Raw genomic sequence first — 19,531 nt, 5'->3', positions numbered from 1 at the left:
GGGGGTGGCCTAGATGATTCTCAGGGTCCCTTCCAACGCTACGGTTCATGATCATCTGGAGAGCTGCAGGTTCCCTGCCCCTATACTAGCCACTCTGCCATGCTGGCAGAGAAGCTGAGCTGTTGGGAATGTTTACAAATCCAGAACAGAGCGTTTCAGCTGCCTTACCGCCTGACACCTGGCAAGCTTCTGAACACCTAAAGATGTTCAAATTATGATTGAATCATCAGATGTAAGCTTGTTCTTTAGATAAAGGATAAATCTTGGGTATGTTGGCTTTTAAAAATCTGGCTCTGGTTCAGAAGCTGAAGGTGCACACAAGATGTAAGGCTGCTTGAACAAGTGAAACTCTTTAAGAAGACTCACCATTTGTTCCACCCACTGTTTTGTCATTATTGGATTTTCAGTACATATACCATTTCTTCCTTTCCCCTGGCATTGTGGGTGTGTAGGATGCTTGGAGAAATTTTGCTATGTAGAGCTGTGTAATGAGGGCTGGTTTGGAAATGTTAAAAGCTGATAATGTGCATGCTTGGTGTCAGTGGCCATCATTACCTATTGAAGGGGCCTCCATCCTTTTTTTTGGGGGGGGGCATATTTGGAATTCTGAGGAAGTTCTGTGGGTGCCAGTCACAAATAGTCACCACACCTTAAAAGTACAGAAACAGGCAGGTTTTCAAAGTGGTGCAGGAAAGCCACCCTCCCCTATTCAATAGGCTGAGGCACCTACATCAGCTACCGCTGCACTTGGTCATAGGGAGAAGGTCTTTCACACGACCTCCATTCAGAAGGAAGAGGAAGGTGGGTGTCCTATCCTGGCATCCAGGAAAAGGTGGATTTGATGAAGGGGCCATGTTCCATGTAGGAGAAGCTGAGCAAGTGAACAAAAAGAGCAAGCAGTCTCATGTGTCTTGGCTGTGTGTCCTGGAAGACCAGACCCCTACCTTGCAGGCCCACCTGGCCTGGGAGGGCAGGTCCTGGACTGACTCCAGCTACAAAAGCTGAGGCTGCTTGGGCTGGAGTGTTGTTAAGGGGTGTTTGTTGGCACAGGGTAGTTGCTGTTAATTTTTTGTTTCTTCATTTTAGGTGCTATGAGTCAGGTGGAAATCGCTCAGTCTGATTGTGCACATTTTCATGTTTTGTTCATTGTTTATGAATACAGTCATACCTTGGGTTGCATTCGCTGTGGGTTGCTTTCGCTACGGGATACGAACGTGCCGAACCCAGAAGTACCGGAATGGGTTACTTCCGGGTTCGGCGCTTCGCGCATGCGCAAAAGCAGCGAATCGCAACCCACGCATGCGCAGACGCGGCGCGGCGGGTTACGGACGCTGCAGGTTGTGAACACGCCTCCCGCATGGATTGCGTTCGCAACCTGAGCGTCCACTGTACTAATGTTGTATTTGTGGTTATGTCATTTTTTTGTATGTTGTAAACTGCCTTCAACATGGTTTTAACTTTGGAAAGGTGGCATACAGCTATATTGATTGATTGATTTTTGATTTTTTTTGAGGACACATTTACTGAAGCCTTTCACAGGCCCCTGAAGCTGCGTTAGTGACCCCTGATCTCTGGTGATATGCTCAACACTTACAAGTGTGTAGGCTTCATGGAGCCCCTGTTGAAAGAACTACAGAGCTGCTCTCGGTTTGAACACCAAGATGTTAGAAGCAGTGTGGTTCATCAGAGGCTCGATTTTCAAAACAGCACCACAACTATTAGTTTCCTCAGGTATACTTCACAAATAAAGATGGCTTCAATTAATGATCACCTGGCTCATAATTATTTACGTGCATAGCCAGGTGTGTGGTGTAAATTAGTTGCTTTTCATCTAAAATAACTCTCACAAATGACGTACAGAAAACTCCTTATAATTTTTCCTGCATCAAGCAGCCTTGGGTAGAATGGTTGTCTGTTAAATGGTTAGCCTTTATGGCTCCCTTAGAAGACAATAGACCTGATTGGGACTTTGGAGAAGGGACGTAGCTCAGTGGTAGAGCGTCTGTTTTGCATGCAAAAGGTCCTGAGTTCAGTGCCCAGCACCGCCAGGTAGGGCTGGGAAAGACTCCTCCCTGAAACCCATTGCCAGTCAGTATAGACAATATTGAGCTTGCTGAGCGAATGGCCCGACTTGATATAAAGCAGTTTCCCATGTCCTTCCTCTGTCCTTAGCAAGTATCTGTCAAAGAGCATTGTCTGTGTTTGGCTGCAAGGAGTTTAGTCCATACCCCCCAACATTTATCTGATGAAAATAGGGACGTCCTATTCATCATCATCATCATCAACAACAACAACAACACCTTTCCCATCTGACTGGGGTTGCCCCAGGCACTCTGGGAGACTTTCAACATGTATATAAGCACAATAAAATATTAAACATTTAAGAAGTCCTGATATAGAGCTGCCTTCAGATGTCTTCTGAAGGTTGTATACTATAGTTATCTCCTTGGCTTTGGGGGCACATAACTCCACCCCCCCCCCAACATTTCTCCGGTGAAAATAGGGATGTCCTAAGGAAAAGTGGGACATTCCAGGATCTAATCAGAAACCGGGACAGCGTCTGTAAATCTGGGACTGTTCCTGGAAAATAGGGACACTTGGTGGGTCTGTAAGTCTGAGCCCTGTTAAAAGGTGGAGTTATGTGCCTATATCAAGGAGTGTTGCTGCAGGGGGACATTTAAGGACAAGGTTTTGGTTATTATGCAGGTGGAGCCTTCTCTGCAGGTAAAGAGCCTTTATATAAAAAAAATGCTGCTTCAGTCACCCTTGTTGACTAGAAACTGTTTGCTTTTATCTGTATTGATGGCTCTTGGCTACTAGCTTTGGTCCACATCTTGCTTGATTAGGGGCTAGAGAAGAAACAGAAGAGCAGTTGTAGTGTGGTCAGTGAAGGAGAAAGAAGCTTGAGTTGTGCAGCTGGCTGAATGTCCAAGAGTGTTCTCTGTGTTTTGGAGACTTGATGGGTTTTTTTGGGGTGCTTGTGCTCAACACACACACACACACACATATGCTTGTTTGCAACACACTCTTTCTCCCTCTCTCCAGAAGGACGCTGAGCTTAGTTCGTTCATTTTTTAAACTGCCCTGGAACTTGTGGCACTTGGGAATGTTGAGGAACAATATGTAGTTTTAAATTGAGCGCACTACATGTGGTTGATACCTTATATTCCTTTTTACTTTTGTAAGTTGTACCGAGTGGCTTACAAAAAGGCAAAGTAAAAGGGAGAATTGCAAGAATTGGTGGAAACTAGTTCTTTGCTTGTTTGTGAGGAGTACATGCTATAAGAATCCTGCACCATCCTGGAATGAAACCAAGAAGCAGGATTTTATTTCCTCAAACTGTGGATTTTTTTTTTTATTAAGCTTCACTCTAGGGAACCTTTGCATTTTGTAGATAAAATGCACAGCACAATCTCATTTCTCGACCATTTAGGTACTGGTCATTTTTATATGCGTGGATGTACATTGGAGATTGCTTATTAGAATGCAGAAGGGGATTGGGGAAGAATGATGGCGCTTCCTGTATGCCATTTGGTTGTTCACATTATATTTGAATTCATTTTATCGTCCTGCTGTATTAGCATTCAACAGAGCCACCTGCTTAGAAACGTGTGTTGTGTATTAAACTATGTACCTGAATTACAGTACTAAGCTTCAGTTGTCTCTGGTATTTGCACAAGGTAATTTCTAGCATTAGCTGAAAATAACACACATTTGTCATAAAGTTGGCCACAGGTCTGGGCATGGGACGTTTTCCCGTTTCAAGTGTCGACATTTAAAAGCTCAATATATATATATTTTAAAAATCATTATTGTCTTTCAAAGTGGCAGCGGTAAGAGAATGTGATCATGCAGCACATAACATATTTATTCCATAATCCTTTCAAGGATCTCATGATCTCTTCTCTTTACATGCACACACAACCATTTCCCCCAGAAGAAAACAGCTACTTAAACCTTATAACTTCACAGCCATGAGTGGTGGTGATGTATGTAGGACAAGGATCTGTGGAATTTGGCTATTTGGTAATTGTGTGGGAATTTAAGAAGCAGCAGCTCTGTGCTAGCAAGTTTTGGCACTTCCCAGGATAAGGAGGAGGTAAAATGCAAGGTGATATGGGCCAGAATAGGTATAAGACTTGAGTGGTGTAACTCTTTGTAGCTTTGCTCTCCTGCTTCAGAATTCCAGAGTTCTCACCTTGAGCTGTTTCAACACTGGGCTAGACTTGATCAATGTTACGTTGTTGATCAAGGGCAGAACAGACGTGGCATTTCCATCTTTCACAAACTCATGATGCATTCCATTTCTCCTGTCCCTCCCTATTCCAGAGAGCAGCCCATCTTCACCACCAGAGCGCATGTGTTCCAAATTGACCACACCACCAAGAAGAACTGGGTACCTGCAAGCAAGCAGGCTGTAACTGTTTCCTACTTCTATGACAGCACAAGAAACAGCTATCGGATAATCAGTGTGGATGGCACCAAGGTAGGAGGTTGGCGCAGATACACCTGGCATGCGTGCAGAATTGAAATATCATTGAAGTGGGAAAATTTGTATGAATGTGGCTCATTTACATTTTGTGTGTGTGTGTGTATACACACAAACACACATAGTTTAATAGGCTTGTCCATATTTCATAAACTTTAGTTGTTGCAGGAAAGTTGGGGTGTATGGTTAATCATGAAAACGTATGCATTTCATTGGAAGAAAAGCATAGGATGATTTAGAGAGGCTTTTATTTACCAATTCACCTGATAGCCACAGGCAGCCAGGAATTTCTTGCAAGTGAGTGCTGGAGGAGGAGGGACGGACCTCTCCATTCTTCAGTCTGTTTGGATTCCATCTGGCTGTGGAGGACAGGAAACCCACCTCTCTTTTACCAGTATGTTTGATAAAATGTAGATTCCTCCCCCTACAATACACACAATGTCTGCTAAGAAGACAGCTGGCTGCTGAGAGTTCCCTATCCCATAATAACCCCTGGTGGCCAGCATGGGAAAACAGGCTACTAGCCTCTTACCAAACTAGTAAAACAAAAAAACAAACAAACAAAAACAAACATCGCCATCAACTTTTTTGAGCTTAGTTCCAAGACTGGAATAAGAGGTAGCTCGGTAAATTGTCTGGTAAGGTTCTCATATTGTGGCAATGGTGGAGCTGAGGAGCTATTTTCGGTGCCTAGATGGGATATTGCTGGGAGTTTTTGTTAAGCTGTTCTGAGTTCTTAAAGGAAGACATGAATTATGAGATTGTAATTTCAGTGTTGCAGAAAAGCTATGATCAGCAATAGCTCTTTGCTAACTGTATTTCATAAATATATTTTAATTGTGTGGGTGCCTTACTTAACCGTTTTGTTTAAGGGACAAAGGGATATTGCTCCTCTTTCTCCCTTCCCCCTTCCAAGCAGAATTGGTTGTAGAAACTTATTTTGGAGGTAAAAGGATGGGAGTTATATCTCAAGGTTTGCATCTTTAGACAGAGAGACAGTATGTGAGTCTAAGAATCTATTTGATACAGGATGTTGTTTTGGTTGGGTTCCCCCCCCCCCCAATACTTAATGTTATGACTTGAGCTTCCTAAGCTCAAGGTAACTTACGAAAACTGGCTGCCGCCTTTGCCTCATTTTATGATCACAGCAGCAGTCTCTGGCGTCATTCGGGCATAGCAGCAAGCCATATGCCTGCAACATTGTCTCTCCTTGGGCCAGCCAATTGCTTGCCTTATTTCTGAGTTTTAGGCTGTTGCTTGCAAACTGCAGTTTGTGCAAGCCATAGATTGCTCCCTGCCACAACCAACTCATTCACACAGCACTAAACCATGGTTTGGCATTAATGTCGCCTCCATCAGGAACATTATTTCCAAAGGTAACCAGGGATGTGGCTTGATTTAGATGACAATGTAGTGCTGTGGAATTTGACCCCAATGCCCTTGTAGTGAAACCCTGAAATTTTAACATAAGAAGCTACCTTATGCCATCGGTCTGTCTAGCTCAGTGTCGTCTATACTGACTGATGCTGGCTCTCCAGAGTTTCCAAACCCTGCTGGGAGATACCAGATTGAACCTTGGACCTTTTGCATATGAAACAGGTGTTCTGTCGCTTAGCTATGGCACTCCCCCAAGAGAAGCCCAGGGAAGGTGTATGTATAAAGACATCACAGAATAGAACATATAGAGGATTAGGAGGGGAAGGGTTTCTAACCTACTGGTATTTTTAATACCACTTGAGCCAGTTCATGGAAACTGCCTTCTACTGAGTCATACCACTGGCCCATCTAGGGCAGTACTTCCTACACCGACTGGCAGTGGGTTTCAGGGAAGGGGGCAGTAAGGTCCATGGGGTGGTTGCTCGCGAGTAACCAGACAAAAATCGAAACGGTCTTTTAACAGGTTTATTGTGCATGCTATTTACAGTGCAGAGCTACAAGTTCATGTCTGTATCAGACACTCGCAGAATCTGGGAGTGGCCCCTTCCGGCTGCGACCCCAACATAAGAGTTTCCGTATCCCCAATCTCTGCCTCCCCTCCTTGCGTTTCATCCCTCTGTGCACTTGGGGCGCCGGAAATGGCGTGTCTCCCTCCTCGCCTGCTGAGCGAGGGGAGTGCAGGGTCTCTCCAACATCCCCAGAGCCTCTGCTCTCAAGACCAGAAACTGCCTGTCCCTCCCCACTAGAGACCTCGCTGCTTCCTTCACTGGAAGAGGAGGTGCTGCTGGTCAGGTGGGGCCGGGGCTCTCTGTAGCATCCCAAGAGCCCTTCCACCACCCTGCGCTGAGCCGGGGACAGTTCCCTGGCATTTCCATCTCCAGCTGGAGATGCCAGGGATTGAACTTGGGATCTTCTGCAGGTAAAGCTGGTGTTCTGCCTCTGTGTGCAGGGCAAGGTCAAATTCGCAACTTAAAACTGAGTGTCAAAAAAATTCCAGTTTACCCATGAACAATTCGTGGCCAGCTTAGAAGCTCGTTTGTCTTGCCCACCAGTTACTGAGGATAAAGTTGCATTTTGCACACCACACAAAAGCAAAGTGTTGCAAAGGGGTTTGCCATCAAACATTCAGTGACAGGGCACTCCAGCCAGTTGTGTATGTTTGCACATGTGTTTCACACACCCTCACTCATGCGTGCAAACTTGGTTGCCACCAGTGGTGCACATTTAAAGCTGAGCGTTTCAAAACACTGAAAGCACAAGGTGCTTCAGTTTCAAGAGTATGGTGTGCAAGTTCTTTTAGGTGCAAGGGAACATCAGGGGAAACACAACTTAAGTCACCCCAAAAGAAGATATTGGAGCACTTCACATCACTTGAGTATGTATGTGCACAGAAAATAGTAGAACTAGCTTGAAAGGCAATATATGGAGATCTGCATTAATCATTGCAACTCATTCCTGGTTGTATAACATTGTTAGAATTATGCAACAATGCTTTTGGAAGTTGTATAGTGGGTGTGGCTGTGAGGGCGTGTGACTATGACTATCACAAAATTCACCCACTTCTGAATTTCCTGGTACTCCACTGGTTGTCACATTCATAATCCGATTTGTATGTATACTGGAAATATGCTTTAGTTGGATGCACAGTTTGGGTTAGATAAATGGCAGGGAGAATGCTCAACTATCCTCTCCCTGTTGTGGTTTTATCTGTGGGAAGGGGCTTTTCCAGTTTTAAAAGGGTGCTGGGGTACTCCTGCATGCACCAACAATGGGCTTCTACCCTGAGTTAAATGGGAGTCTGTGTTACATACTCTGTAGGCTTGCTGTGAGTTCCAGTGTGCCTGGAATCTTCCGCTTAAAAAATAATAGCAGCATCTCTCAGAAAAGTTTGTACTGAACTTGAAAATTGCACCTAATATGTGGCCATTTAATGCAGACCAGACTTTTTAAGTTTTGACAAGACCAGCTGAGTGCTACTGGTCTGTTGCCTAAGGTAGCAAGTTGCAGGGGCTGCAAAAGGAAAACACTGGTAGATAGACAAGTAAATCTGCTTGTTTTCTGCAAGTGAGACATGAGGCAGGCAGATGTGTCTCTGAGTGTTAAGGGTGTTTTGTTTGAAAGTGTTAGACTGTGGTTCATGGTGTGTGGTTGTGCACTCACAAATTCATCTTACCTTCATGTCTAAAAGCCCCCTTCACATGTTACTTGTGGGAAGAGACTATGGTGGAAACTACACACATATAAAAACCGTTCTGAAAATGCTTTTTTAAAAAAGCCTTTAAAAAAAAATACATTGAATTTTCCATAAGGCTCACCATCACCATTTAGTGTCACATTGTATCTTGCACTTAAAACACACTTAAAATGTTTTATTTGTATACCCGAGTCCCTAGACAGGTTTTTCTATTGTTTCAAAAACAAACAGCTTGTGAAACTTTTTTGTTCAAAGGCAACAGTGGGACAAGAGGGACGTATGCATACGCAATGGGATGTGAAACTTATCTCAAAACACTTTTCTTCATCTCTTACTTGTCTGTCTCCAGCTTTCTTGTGGTGAAGCTAGGTGATAAATGTGGGTACCTGAAGAGTGGAGTGCACAGCCTCCAACACCTGGCAGAGGAAAGCGATACTCTTAATTTTAAGCGAGTGCGAAATTTGTTGATGTCATCCAACTTTCAGCTGCTGAGGCAGCTACTTCCATGTGATCTGTTGCAATGCCTTGCCACATTTTTTGTTGTTGATGTAATAACATCTAAATACATATTTGCCTTCAACCAGAAAGCACATTCCCACCTGGAGTTAGCATCAATTTGCATTTTCCTTCTTGTTGCCTCATCTTCCATCTTATTCAGAATGTTAACATCCAGACTACATTAGCAAGATTATGAGATTCAGTTCCCAGGTTGTATTTTGTCTAACCAAGTGATGCAACTGGCAGGTAAGTTCCATTGTGAAGAAAATAGGGAATGTCCCTATTAATAGACCTAGTTTAGGGGCGGGGAATCTTTTATTCTGTTGGGAGATTGCTAGCTGGTGATCGGAGAGGCACCCGGCTTTTTTTCTCTCCTTGCCACCTGTCTGAAATTAGGCTGAGGATTGCATGCAGACCTTGTCAAATGGGAGAATCTCCCATTAATGCTATTCCTCTTGGCATTGGCAGAACAACCTTTGTAGATAAGACTACATATAACCAGGGTCCCTTTTTGTGACAGCAATTACTGGTACAGAGTTGTTGTTCAGTCGTTCAGTCGTGTCCGACTCTTCGTGACCCCATGGACCAGAGCACGCCAGGCACCCCTATCCTCCACTGCCTCCCACAGTTTGGCCAAACTCATGTTAGTAGCTTCGAGAACACTGTCCAACCATCTCATCCTCTGTCGTCCCCTTCTCCTTGTGCCCTCCATCTTTCCCAACATCAGGGTCTTTTCCAGGGAGTCTTCTCTTCTCATGAGGTGGCCAAAGTACTGGAGCCTCAACTTCAGGATCTGTCCTTCTAGTGAGCACTCAGGGCTGATTTCTTTGAGAATGGATAGGTTTGATCTTCTTGCAGTCCATGGGACTCTCAAGAGTCTCCTCCAGCACCATAATTCAAGAGATACAGAATTCAAAATACAGAGTACCAGCACCCTTTTACTAGCACCTCGTTTTTATTTTTAGCAGAAAAGGCAATGCATATAATAGCTACATGTAATGTCTCGTGATAGCTCTTGACCATAAGAAAAACACCAGTAAAATCACTTGATTTCCCCACCCCCAGAAATCATCACCAATTAATTCATGAATATACTGCTTTATGCTGCAATAGACCTGTAGATGGTTTGCAAGCATAAAAGCCAGTTGCACAACCTCAGAAATGTTAAACATCCATAATTAAAACACACAGTTAAGATGCACAATAAAACAATCCCATTAAAATATAAACACACATAATTAAAATATGCAATGACTCAATTCCATTAAAGCATGGTTACAGAGAAACTTTCCACCGTGACTAAGAAATCATTTTTGTTCTTTTACTAATGAGCATCCTTGCTGCTTCCATAGGGATGTACTAAAAGTCAAAGAAAGACATATTAAAAAGACATAGAATCCACTTTGTGTATGTGTGTATTTACTATGGCATATGAGAGTGAAGATGAGTGTAACACTTAGACATCAGTAGGCCTGGTTTGAAAGAACCTCTCTACATTGGACACAAATGCACCTTTTTGCCTTTTCAGAGCCAACTGAAAAACCAGTTCGCCTCCTATGAAACACCCATTTACTCAGCTTAAAAATTCTTCAAGCATAATTGGAAATCTGGCTGGTAAATTATTTAGCAGATCAACAAATGACCACCTTTGTGCTTGCAGATAAGGCCAGATTGAAGACACTGTACTATGTATGTTGTATCGCCATTTGATACAGCTCATCTATATAAAAAAAATATTCTGAGAGGCCAATCAGATGTTTTCAAAATTATATGGTTGCTGATGGATGTAGACAAGTTTGTTACCTACTGGGTAGTTTTATATGCACTTAATCCACATGAAGGTTCTGGACTAATTTTTGGACCCCAAACAGTGCTGTCTGCCAGGGGGATTTTTAAATCTAAATTATTTTGGAGACTGTTGCGATTTTAAATTTTGATGATTTGCTGTTCCAAAAACTGATTTTTAAAAAACTTTGTCTTCAATAACTGTGCTTTTGTGATTCTTTTATTATAACAATCATTTCCTACACACAATTAAAAACTGACTGACTCGACAGTTGGTCCAACATTCAACTTGTGCCGGAACATTTTATTTAAGGTGGCGCTGTGGTCTAAACCAATGAGCCTCTTGGGCTTGCTGATTGGAAGGTCGGCGGTTCGAATCCCTGCGACGGGGTGAGCTCCCGTTGCTCGGTCCCAGCTCCTGCCAACCTAGCAGTTCAAAAGCACATCAAAGTGCAAGTAGATAAATAGGTAGGAAGGTAAATGGCATTTCCGTGCGCTGCTCTGGTTCGCCAGAAGCGGCTTAGTCATGCTGGGCACATGACCCGGAAAAACTGTCTGCAGACAAACATCGGCTCCCTCAGCCAATAAAGCAAGATGAGTGCCGCAACCCCAGAGTTGTTCGCGACTGGACTTAACTGTCAGGGGTCCTTAAAAAAAAAAAGCTTTTTACCCCAGGATGGGTTAATGGGAAATAATGTAACTTATAATGGAAGTTGCAATACCGAGCTTGCACAACAGATGAAGAACATTCTGTGAGGACTCTTAACTTGTGTCTTCGCTACCTGATAAAAAGGAATATTGCAGGTAAAAGGGGGAGAATTAACAGAGGGATTATTCTGGAGAAAAGGCATGAGCTCATGAAAATTACTGCACAGCGTATGGGGAAAACTACACACCAGACAGCTCATTAAAATCGACCTACATTGTTATTCATTCAGAACAACGGTGACCTAAAAGGATGCAGATTTGAAAGAGCACAACCAGTTGCCTTCTCTTCCCCTTGGGAGCCATGCAAAGGACAAGGCTGCGCAAACTTCTTCATTTTGTTCTAATCAAGTTACCTATTGTTACCTGTTGAAACAACTGCAACACTGAATAAGCTGGGCTCAGACAAATTAACTTCTGTGGATTGCAGTGAGAACAAGTAGATGTTTTCCATTTCATAATGGAATATAGAAGTATATATTCCACCGAGCACTTCATAGGTGGATCTACACACAGGGGGAAAATGCTATAAATAAGTCAGAAATTAAACCATAACAAAAGGGGAAAAAATCTATGTAAAAAAGCTATAGAAAGGTTTTGTGCTCTCTAGCACCATCTGGTGTTGCATGCTTATAATACATTCAGATCACTTTTTTTTTTTTTACTAATGTAGCTGAGTCTCAAGCTGTTTGAAGTCTTTCAGCTTGGTGTGCTTACTGAGAAATTAGGCTTTCTCACAAAAGGGTGGAAGGAGATTTCATTAATCACTTTTTAAATTGACGTGTTGTCCTCCTTCCCAGTACCACCTCCAAGGGTGGTACTGACTGGGATTTGAACACTTACATGATGGCTTGATTATGTTTTAAATTGTTTTTAAACGTTCTAAGCATGTTTTGCTTTGTTTTTAATTGTACAGTTTTATCACTGAATTTATATTTGAGTTGTTCTAGTGCTGAAACAGGGTGAAGCAGTCTCTTTCCACACCACACGTGATTATATAAATGTCAAGTCTCCTCTTAATCATCTTGTTTTCTAAATGAAAAGTGCAAAGGTTTCAGCCATTTCTTCGCAGAGAAGGCATCTCATCCTCTTGAACATGTTAGTTGCTCTTTTCCAGCTGTACAGTTTACCTTTTATGAGGTGGCACAATTAGAATTATGCACAGTCGTGCACATACTGATTATGAACACTTCTTCTTCCTTAGGCTAGGTTTTCTTTGGGGGGGGGAGGGAGTTTTACTTTTTGTGTTCCCACTAATGTCTCTTTATAAAACTCGGCTTGTCGCTAGTTTGGCGTTCAAATCTCGGGTGAAGCTTTTGAGCTTTATTTTCCAATGAAAGGAAGCTTCATGCTGTTACATCTTCGGCATTGCATTGCAGAACATCATCCAACTTCCGATAAACTGAAATACGTCAGTAGATGCCTGCTCACTAATCATAGTGCTTGTTCTGTACACCAGCGAATTACTGGGTCTGGCTTATGGGAAGTACAGTGAAAGATTAGGGGAGGTGTATTTATCTTTGCAAAGTAATTTTAATGGAACACACGTGGCTATCCAGATTAAGAATGGCTTGCAGCAGTTATGTATATTATAACTTCATGTAGCTGTCGGGAACCCTAATGTATTCCTCCCCGCTGAACTGTAACTGTTACTGACATGTATGAAATCCTAGGTTTCCATGGCTTTTAATAACTTCATAGCGTTTGTCTGTATTGTGAACAGAGACGGCCTTTTGTTTGTCTCCAAAGTTTGCACTACAATAACAAGGGAGCAAGTTAAGACAGTGTTGCTGCCTGTTCCCATTTTCCAACTTAACAGACAATGGGCACAGATGTTGCTTCTACTGGCGAGGGGAATAGATGTCTCCTAACAACTCACAGCGCAGTGAACAAACACATATGGTGATATAATACTACTTTAAATGTATAGTGCAGATGTGGACCGAAAGGGCTAGAGTTGCCATCTGATTAAGGGACTCTTGGTTGCTCAATTCAACCTAAACACAGAAAGGTTGTTGTTCAGTCATTCAGTCGTGTCCGACTCTTCATGACCCCATGGACCAGAGCACGCCAGGCACGCCTATCCTTCACTGCCTCCCCCAGTTTGGCCAAACTCATGTTAGTAGCTTCAAGAACACTGTCCAACCATCTCATCCTCTGTCGTCCCCTTCTCCTTGTGCCTTCCATCTTTCCCAACACCAGGGTGGTATGTAATAAATAAATGTTAAATCTGCATATGTTTCATTGCATATGAAACTATGAGTATTGTTATAGGGGGCTCTCAGTTTATCCACATTTTGGAAGTCGCAGTTGGGAGCAGAACCAATATTAGCTGTTCAGAACAAACTAGAATTTTTGTTTTGTGCAATTATTTTTATTTTTAAAGAGGCTGCCAAGCCTCCAACCGATTTATAATCCCAGGTTTCATGTCTGGCATTCTTTGTAGGGCATATGCTTTGATAATCAAAGGGTAGATGTGCCCAGACCCTGGATATAAATAGATGGTCGCAAAGTGTTTGGCAGCTGTCACCAGTCGAGTGGTGGCAAGAAGGTGGAGCACCACCTTGTCATTGGCTTATGCTCATTAAGCCTATTCAGCAAAGTTTTGTGTTTCTTGTTTTTTTGTTATTATTGTTCTGTAACGGCATGGCGCTGGTTTTGGAAAGAGCACATGGATTTTCATCCAGCACTCTGATGCTATGGGGACCTCTTTTCAGACCTAATTGAAAGAGCAGCATCAAGTTTTAAACCCTGGCTTCCTCAACCTGACTCCCATTCTAGACTGGTAGATAAGCACCAGCAGTTCAGTGACTGGGAGTCAAAGGAGCTGTATAGAATTTGCGGTCTTCTCAACAGTGGGGAGGGCGCAATCTCTAGAGGAACGATTATGGAAGAGCTGGGGAGTGCCCACAAGTCACGGTTCGGAGCATTACAAGGCTACTCTTTTGCACGCTACCTGGAGCATAAAGGGGAAGGGTTACAAACCCTCACTGCATTTGGGTCTCTGTGCTTTTAACTCAAACTCTGAATTGAAAGGGGCAGCCTTCCTAATCTATATTGTAATATTGGAGCACAGCATGGGAAATTCTAAAGATTTAAGGCAGGCACCTCCAAACTCAGCCCTCCAGATGTTTTGGGACTACAAATCCCATCATCCCTAGCTACCAGGACCAGTGGTCAGGGATGATGGGAATTGTTGTCCCAAACCATCTGGAGGGCCGAGTTTGGGGGTGCCTGGTTTAAGGCAAATGTGAGAGGAAAAGGTAGGAGTAAAGATAGAAGCCCAACAGGTGGGACACCATCTGGCAAAGCTCCCTGCTTAAAGAGGGTATCTGCATGCCTTCTGGAAGCCTTTCTCAAAATCATCTTCCGTTGGTACTGGACACTGATACGACTAGCTAAAATAAACCACTGGCTGCCCCCTCTGTGCTGGAAAGGGTATGGGAACCCTGGATAAAAGATGGGTGTATAATATATCAATGTCTAATGGGAATGCATTCTTTTACAAAAATTCTGGACTACTGTCTTCACGGTTATTTCCGCTATCACTAAACAAGTCATGCAGCTTAATCAAGCATTAGCACTCCTAACACTAGACCTTAGCTCAAATTGTCTTAAGGGTCATAAGGAATTAATGGGTTTTCTTCTCATTGCAGCCTGCCTGGTGATAGATAGCCCAGCAATAGGGAAACCAGTCAGAGATACCCATGAATCTGGGCTGGGAGTCTTCAGTACCTAAGGTTGTACAAGGTACTTCCAAAAGCGACAAGCCTGACATGGTGTGGCATCCATTTATTACTTTTGTCAATGAACAAGGAAGACATTTCCCATTGCCCGCTACTCAAAAAGATCTTTGGAGCGGTTATCTAAATAACTGATTTGTCTAAAGCTGAAATAAGGGCACCCGTGTATTGTTTTGTTACAGCAACTATGTAATGCAAGTTGTGATAATGAACAACAATGTAATGTTTATGTTTTGTGTAAATTCTATACACAAGTTTGAAGTGGGGGGAAAAAAGACTTCTTCATACGGGACTCTGAAAGCAGGTCCCAAGATATACCCTCCCTGAACTACACTTAAAGCTTACGGTAGTTTCTAATCCACCCAGGCACTCTGATTATCCAAAAATGAAAACTTTTCATTAATACACCTTGTAGCAGACCCGACCATTTAATGCCACCCGTAAATAATGTGGCCGATCCACTCCCGCTAACTGCCCCCAATTAATAATAGTGCACCCACCTCACGGTACACCAATTACATGAATTTCTACAATTTACCACAGATTATCCTAGCGGGGGACTTGTGTGAGGTAAAACTTAATGATTAGAGTCTCAGGCAGAAAATAATCAAAAGTTTTATTGAACAAAAACGGTTTATGAAACGAAGTAGGTCAGGAAATGCGTTCTTTCAGGTAGAAGTTAGCTGGTTTACGTTAACTAACTCTAGGATGTTTCAGGCTTAAACACAACACTATAGGCACAGCTCTTCTTCAACTTCAGTTACTAAAAATCAGTTACAACAAAATAAAATTAAAAAAATTCCTTCCAGTAGCACCTTAGAGACCAACTAAGTTTTTTCTTGGTATGAGCTTTCGTGTGCATGCACACTTCTTCAGATACACATGCATGCACACAAAAGCTCATACCAAGAACAAACTTAGTTGGTCTCTAAGGTGCTACTGGAAGGATTTTTTAAATTTTATTTTGTTTTGACTATGGCAGACCAACATGGCTACCTACCTGTAACTAAAAATCAGTTGTTGCACTTCAGGTGGTAGATGTTCAGTTTTCTAGCATAGATGATAAAATGCTCAACTCAGTTTCTGTTACTTTAGATATTACAATTAAATACTTTCAACACCATACCGCTTCCTTCACCAATTAATACCTTGGTTCATGAGCGAGGGGATCTTCTTCTTAACAATCTCTTAACAATCTCACACCTGAGGTATTCCAAAGGGTATAACAGACCCCCTTGCCCCTTGTTACTGGGTTGGGAATCTTCAGTCTTTAAAGCCCAAAATGGCCTCAGCCCAGTATACCTGAAGGAGCGTCTCCACCCCCATCATTCTGCCCGGACACTGAGGTCCAACACCGAGGGCCTTCTGGTGGTTCCCTCGCTGCGAGAAGCAAAGCTACAGGGAACCAGGAAGAGGGCCTTCTCGGTAGTGGCGCCCGCCCTGTGGAACGCCCTCCCATCTCATGTCAAAGAGATAAACAACTACCTTACATTCAGAAGACATCTGAAGGCACCCCTGTTTAGGGAAGTTTTTAATGTGTGATATTTTCATGTATTTTTTAATCTTTGTTGGAAGCCGCCCAGAGTGGGGAAACCCAGCCAGATGGGCGGGGTACAAATAAATTATTATTATTATTATTATTATTATTATTATTATTATTATTATCGGTACCTAGGAGAACTCTCCCCTCCTGGCTATACCCAGGTAGTCTGGATTCCCACAAGATCCACCTCTCCTGGTTCAGTTATAGCCCTCCCAGGACACTCCTGTCTGTATACCTTTCCCAAGCCCACAGCCCGGTCTCCCTATCCAAGCTGCAAGGCCCTGTCCTCTCGCTATGGATAGTCTCCTCAGTGTGGATGTTTAACGTAACTCGGAACCAGTTCTCCTCATCTCACTCCCTATCTCCCAACCCGAAACCTGTCCAACATCTGAAATCAAATCCTGTCCCTCTTCTCAAATCCAGCCTTATCTCTCATCTTAAATCCAGCCCCGGATAACCTTCTCCCTCAGAAACTGTACCTTTTATTCTCGCCACCCCACCCCACCCCACCCCACCCCACCCCAAGTGCTGTTCCTCCCCTCTCTGTGGCTATCTGACTCTATTCCATCAGAGAGAGGCTCCAGGGAATTTCAGGGAGGACTGCAGCATCACCAGACTCTGGCCTGGCTCAGCTGTCGGTCACACACCTGTAGCCCCTTCCATGTTTTCTCTCCCTGAATAAATCCCCCCCGCCAATCCCTCACAAGCCTCAACTCTTGGTTGGGTTTAAACATTCGTTTAATTTTAACCATTCTATTTATGTTTCTTATAATTACAAGAATGGGTGTTGATTATCCTCCTAGTTTTTTATTTTTTTTTATTTGCTAAATTTGTTCCTCCTGCTGTGATTATTTTTTTTTCTTACCACGACCCACAGGAAAACATTTAAAGCTTCTGTCTCTGCCTCATGGGAAGGTAATTTAAGGTATCTCTGGGTGTTTTGTAAGAGCGTGTTTGCGAAGTCTGTAGGCAACTGCGCAAGTGAAGCTGCTTTCAGGTGTTTGCCTGCTGCCTTGCAAAACATATTTTTATTAATTCAATTTAGATGCTGCTGTTCCTCCTGTGAGTACCTAAGCTCCATTTGCGCAGGAGATCGGTGGCTGGATTTATTGCATGCTTTGAATCATTTTTAAAAAGGGGAGAGAGAAGAGAAGAGGAACCTGTTCAGATATCCAAATGGAAATGAGAACTATGCAGGGAGGCGCAACATTTTAGAAGATGGCTATGGTTTGTTAATTTTATTAGTTTATAAATCACATTTTATGTATGTCTCAAGGCAGTTTACAGACATACCATAGAAACAGCTAAAATAGTTTGAAAACAGTACAAAATGAACTCCCTTTTATCCAAGGAGAAGAACTTGTCAAAACAAAAATGTCTGGAGTCACTCTGCAGCAGTGTTAGAAACTCAGATATATAAGCTAGGCACCAAATGACTCCTTAAACCAAGGTTATAGTAGTCTAGTTGCAATAACAGAATGCCTAGTTGCCATTTGGGGGACCATATGGCTCTAAAGTCGTATTTTTCAGTACAACTTTTTGGTTCCTGAAATCCATTCTGACTGTTGAAAACGGTCAACATCCAAGGATCTCCAGGCATGCACCTCCAAATGGTGAAGACGTCACTCACCATTCTGGCTCCCAGGCATCTCCACTTGGTTGCAAGTGGCTGATAGCCAGGTGCGAAAATACAAACTCTGCTCTCGAGTCTCTTGCAGAAAATGGTAGCCTAAAGGATAAGATGATGTGTGTCAAGTAGGGCCGGGCAATAGATCACCCAAAACCGGTTTGAAGTCCATATTGTGATATTGGTTTCATAATTTTTTGACCTGGCAATATATTGCAAATTTTGTGTGTGTGTATGCACACTATGCAAAAATCACGATACGGGAGAAACCAGGAAACCAGCTAATGCCTCTGCATAGCTCCACCCTTATTTCAGACATCGTAATTTATCAGTATATTGCAATGTTTAGCTGGTGATATATCACGATGTTGAAAACCAGATACCTGGCCCTAGTGTCAAGTAACCCAGTAAGGTAAAGGGGCCCCTGACCATTAGGTCCAGTCGTGTCTGACTTTGGGGTTGCGGCGCTCATCTCGCTCTATAGGCCAAGGGAGCCGGCGTTTGTCTGCAGACAGCTTCCGGGTCATGTGGCCAGCATGACAAAGCCTCTTCTGGCGAACCAGAGCAGCGCACGGAAACGCCGTTTACCTTCCCGCCGGAGCGGTCCCTATTTATCTACTTGCACTTTGATGTGCTTTCGAACTGCTAGGTGGGCAGGAGCTGGGACCGAACAACAGGAGCTCACCCCATCGCAGGGATTCGAACCGCCGACCTTCTGATCGGCAAGCCCTAGACTCTGTGGTTTAACCCACAGCGCCACCTGGGTCCCTAAGTAACCCAGTACTGAGCTGTATATGGTCTTATATGTTAGTGCTAAAACCTTGAACGTAGCCCAGTAGAAAACTGGCAGCTGGTGAATGCTAAAGTCTAGGCATGTGAATCTCCAAGGCTGCTGCAAAATGGTGGGGTGGTGGGGTTGGGGGTGGAAGGAGGAGGAATTACTTAACCTTTCCACTGCCATATGCTTTTCCTGTGCATTGCCTCTCCAGCAGTGTTTTTCACTGGAACGTTACAAACATCCTGTCACTTGCTGGAGAAAGGTGGAAAGGGTTGTAGGGGACATCCAATGAAGCTGATTTTTGGAAGGGACTTGGGACAGACAAAAGAATGTACCCCTTTATGCAGCGCAGAGTCACACGATGGAGCTTGCTCTCACAGGGAGGCAGAGATAACCACCACTTGGGTGGCTTTAAAGGAGGATTAGACAAATTCATGGAGGAGAGATCCATGGTAACTATACTCTGCATCCACAGTTGGAGGCAGCAGTGCTTCCAGATACCAGTTGCTGGAAACCACAGGAGGGGAGTGTGCCCTTGTGCTCATGTGCTGCTCCCTGGTCTCCCACAGGCATCCGGTTGACCACTTGTAAGCACAGGATGCTGAATTGGATGGGCCATTGGTCTGATCCAACAGGCTATTCTTTATGTTAAAAGCCTGGTGAGGAAAGGGTCATCAACCCCTCTTGCTTCTATCATGCGACTTTTCAGATGCTGAGTGGTGACCCAGGTCT

General features: G+C 43.4%; 1 protein-coding gene across 1 annotated transcript in view; it reads left to right on the top strand.

Annotated features, from left to right (window-relative positions):
- Positions 1 to 19,531, top strand: part of HOMER2 (homer scaffold protein 2) — a 76,155-nt gene that overhangs the window by 25,813 nt on the left and 30,811 nt on the right. The window contains exon 2 of the mRNA XM_033167388.1: positions 4,330 to 4,486. Coding sequence (XP_033023279.1) covers positions 4,330 to 4,486 — 157 coding nt within the window. The remainder of the gene's footprint in view (positions 1 to 4,329; positions 4,487 to 19,531) is intronic.

The sequence above is a fragment of the Lacerta agilis genome, chromosome 13 (genome assembly GCF_009819535.1).
Source record: "Lacerta agilis isolate rLacAgi1 chromosome 13, rLacAgi1.pri, whole genome shotgun sequence".
Lineage (NCBI taxonomy): Eukaryota > Metazoa > Chordata > Lepidosauria > Squamata > Lacertidae > Lacerta > Lacerta agilis.
The sequence above is the reverse complement of the archived record's forward strand: the minus strand, read 5'-3'. Positions and strand labels throughout refer to the sequence as shown.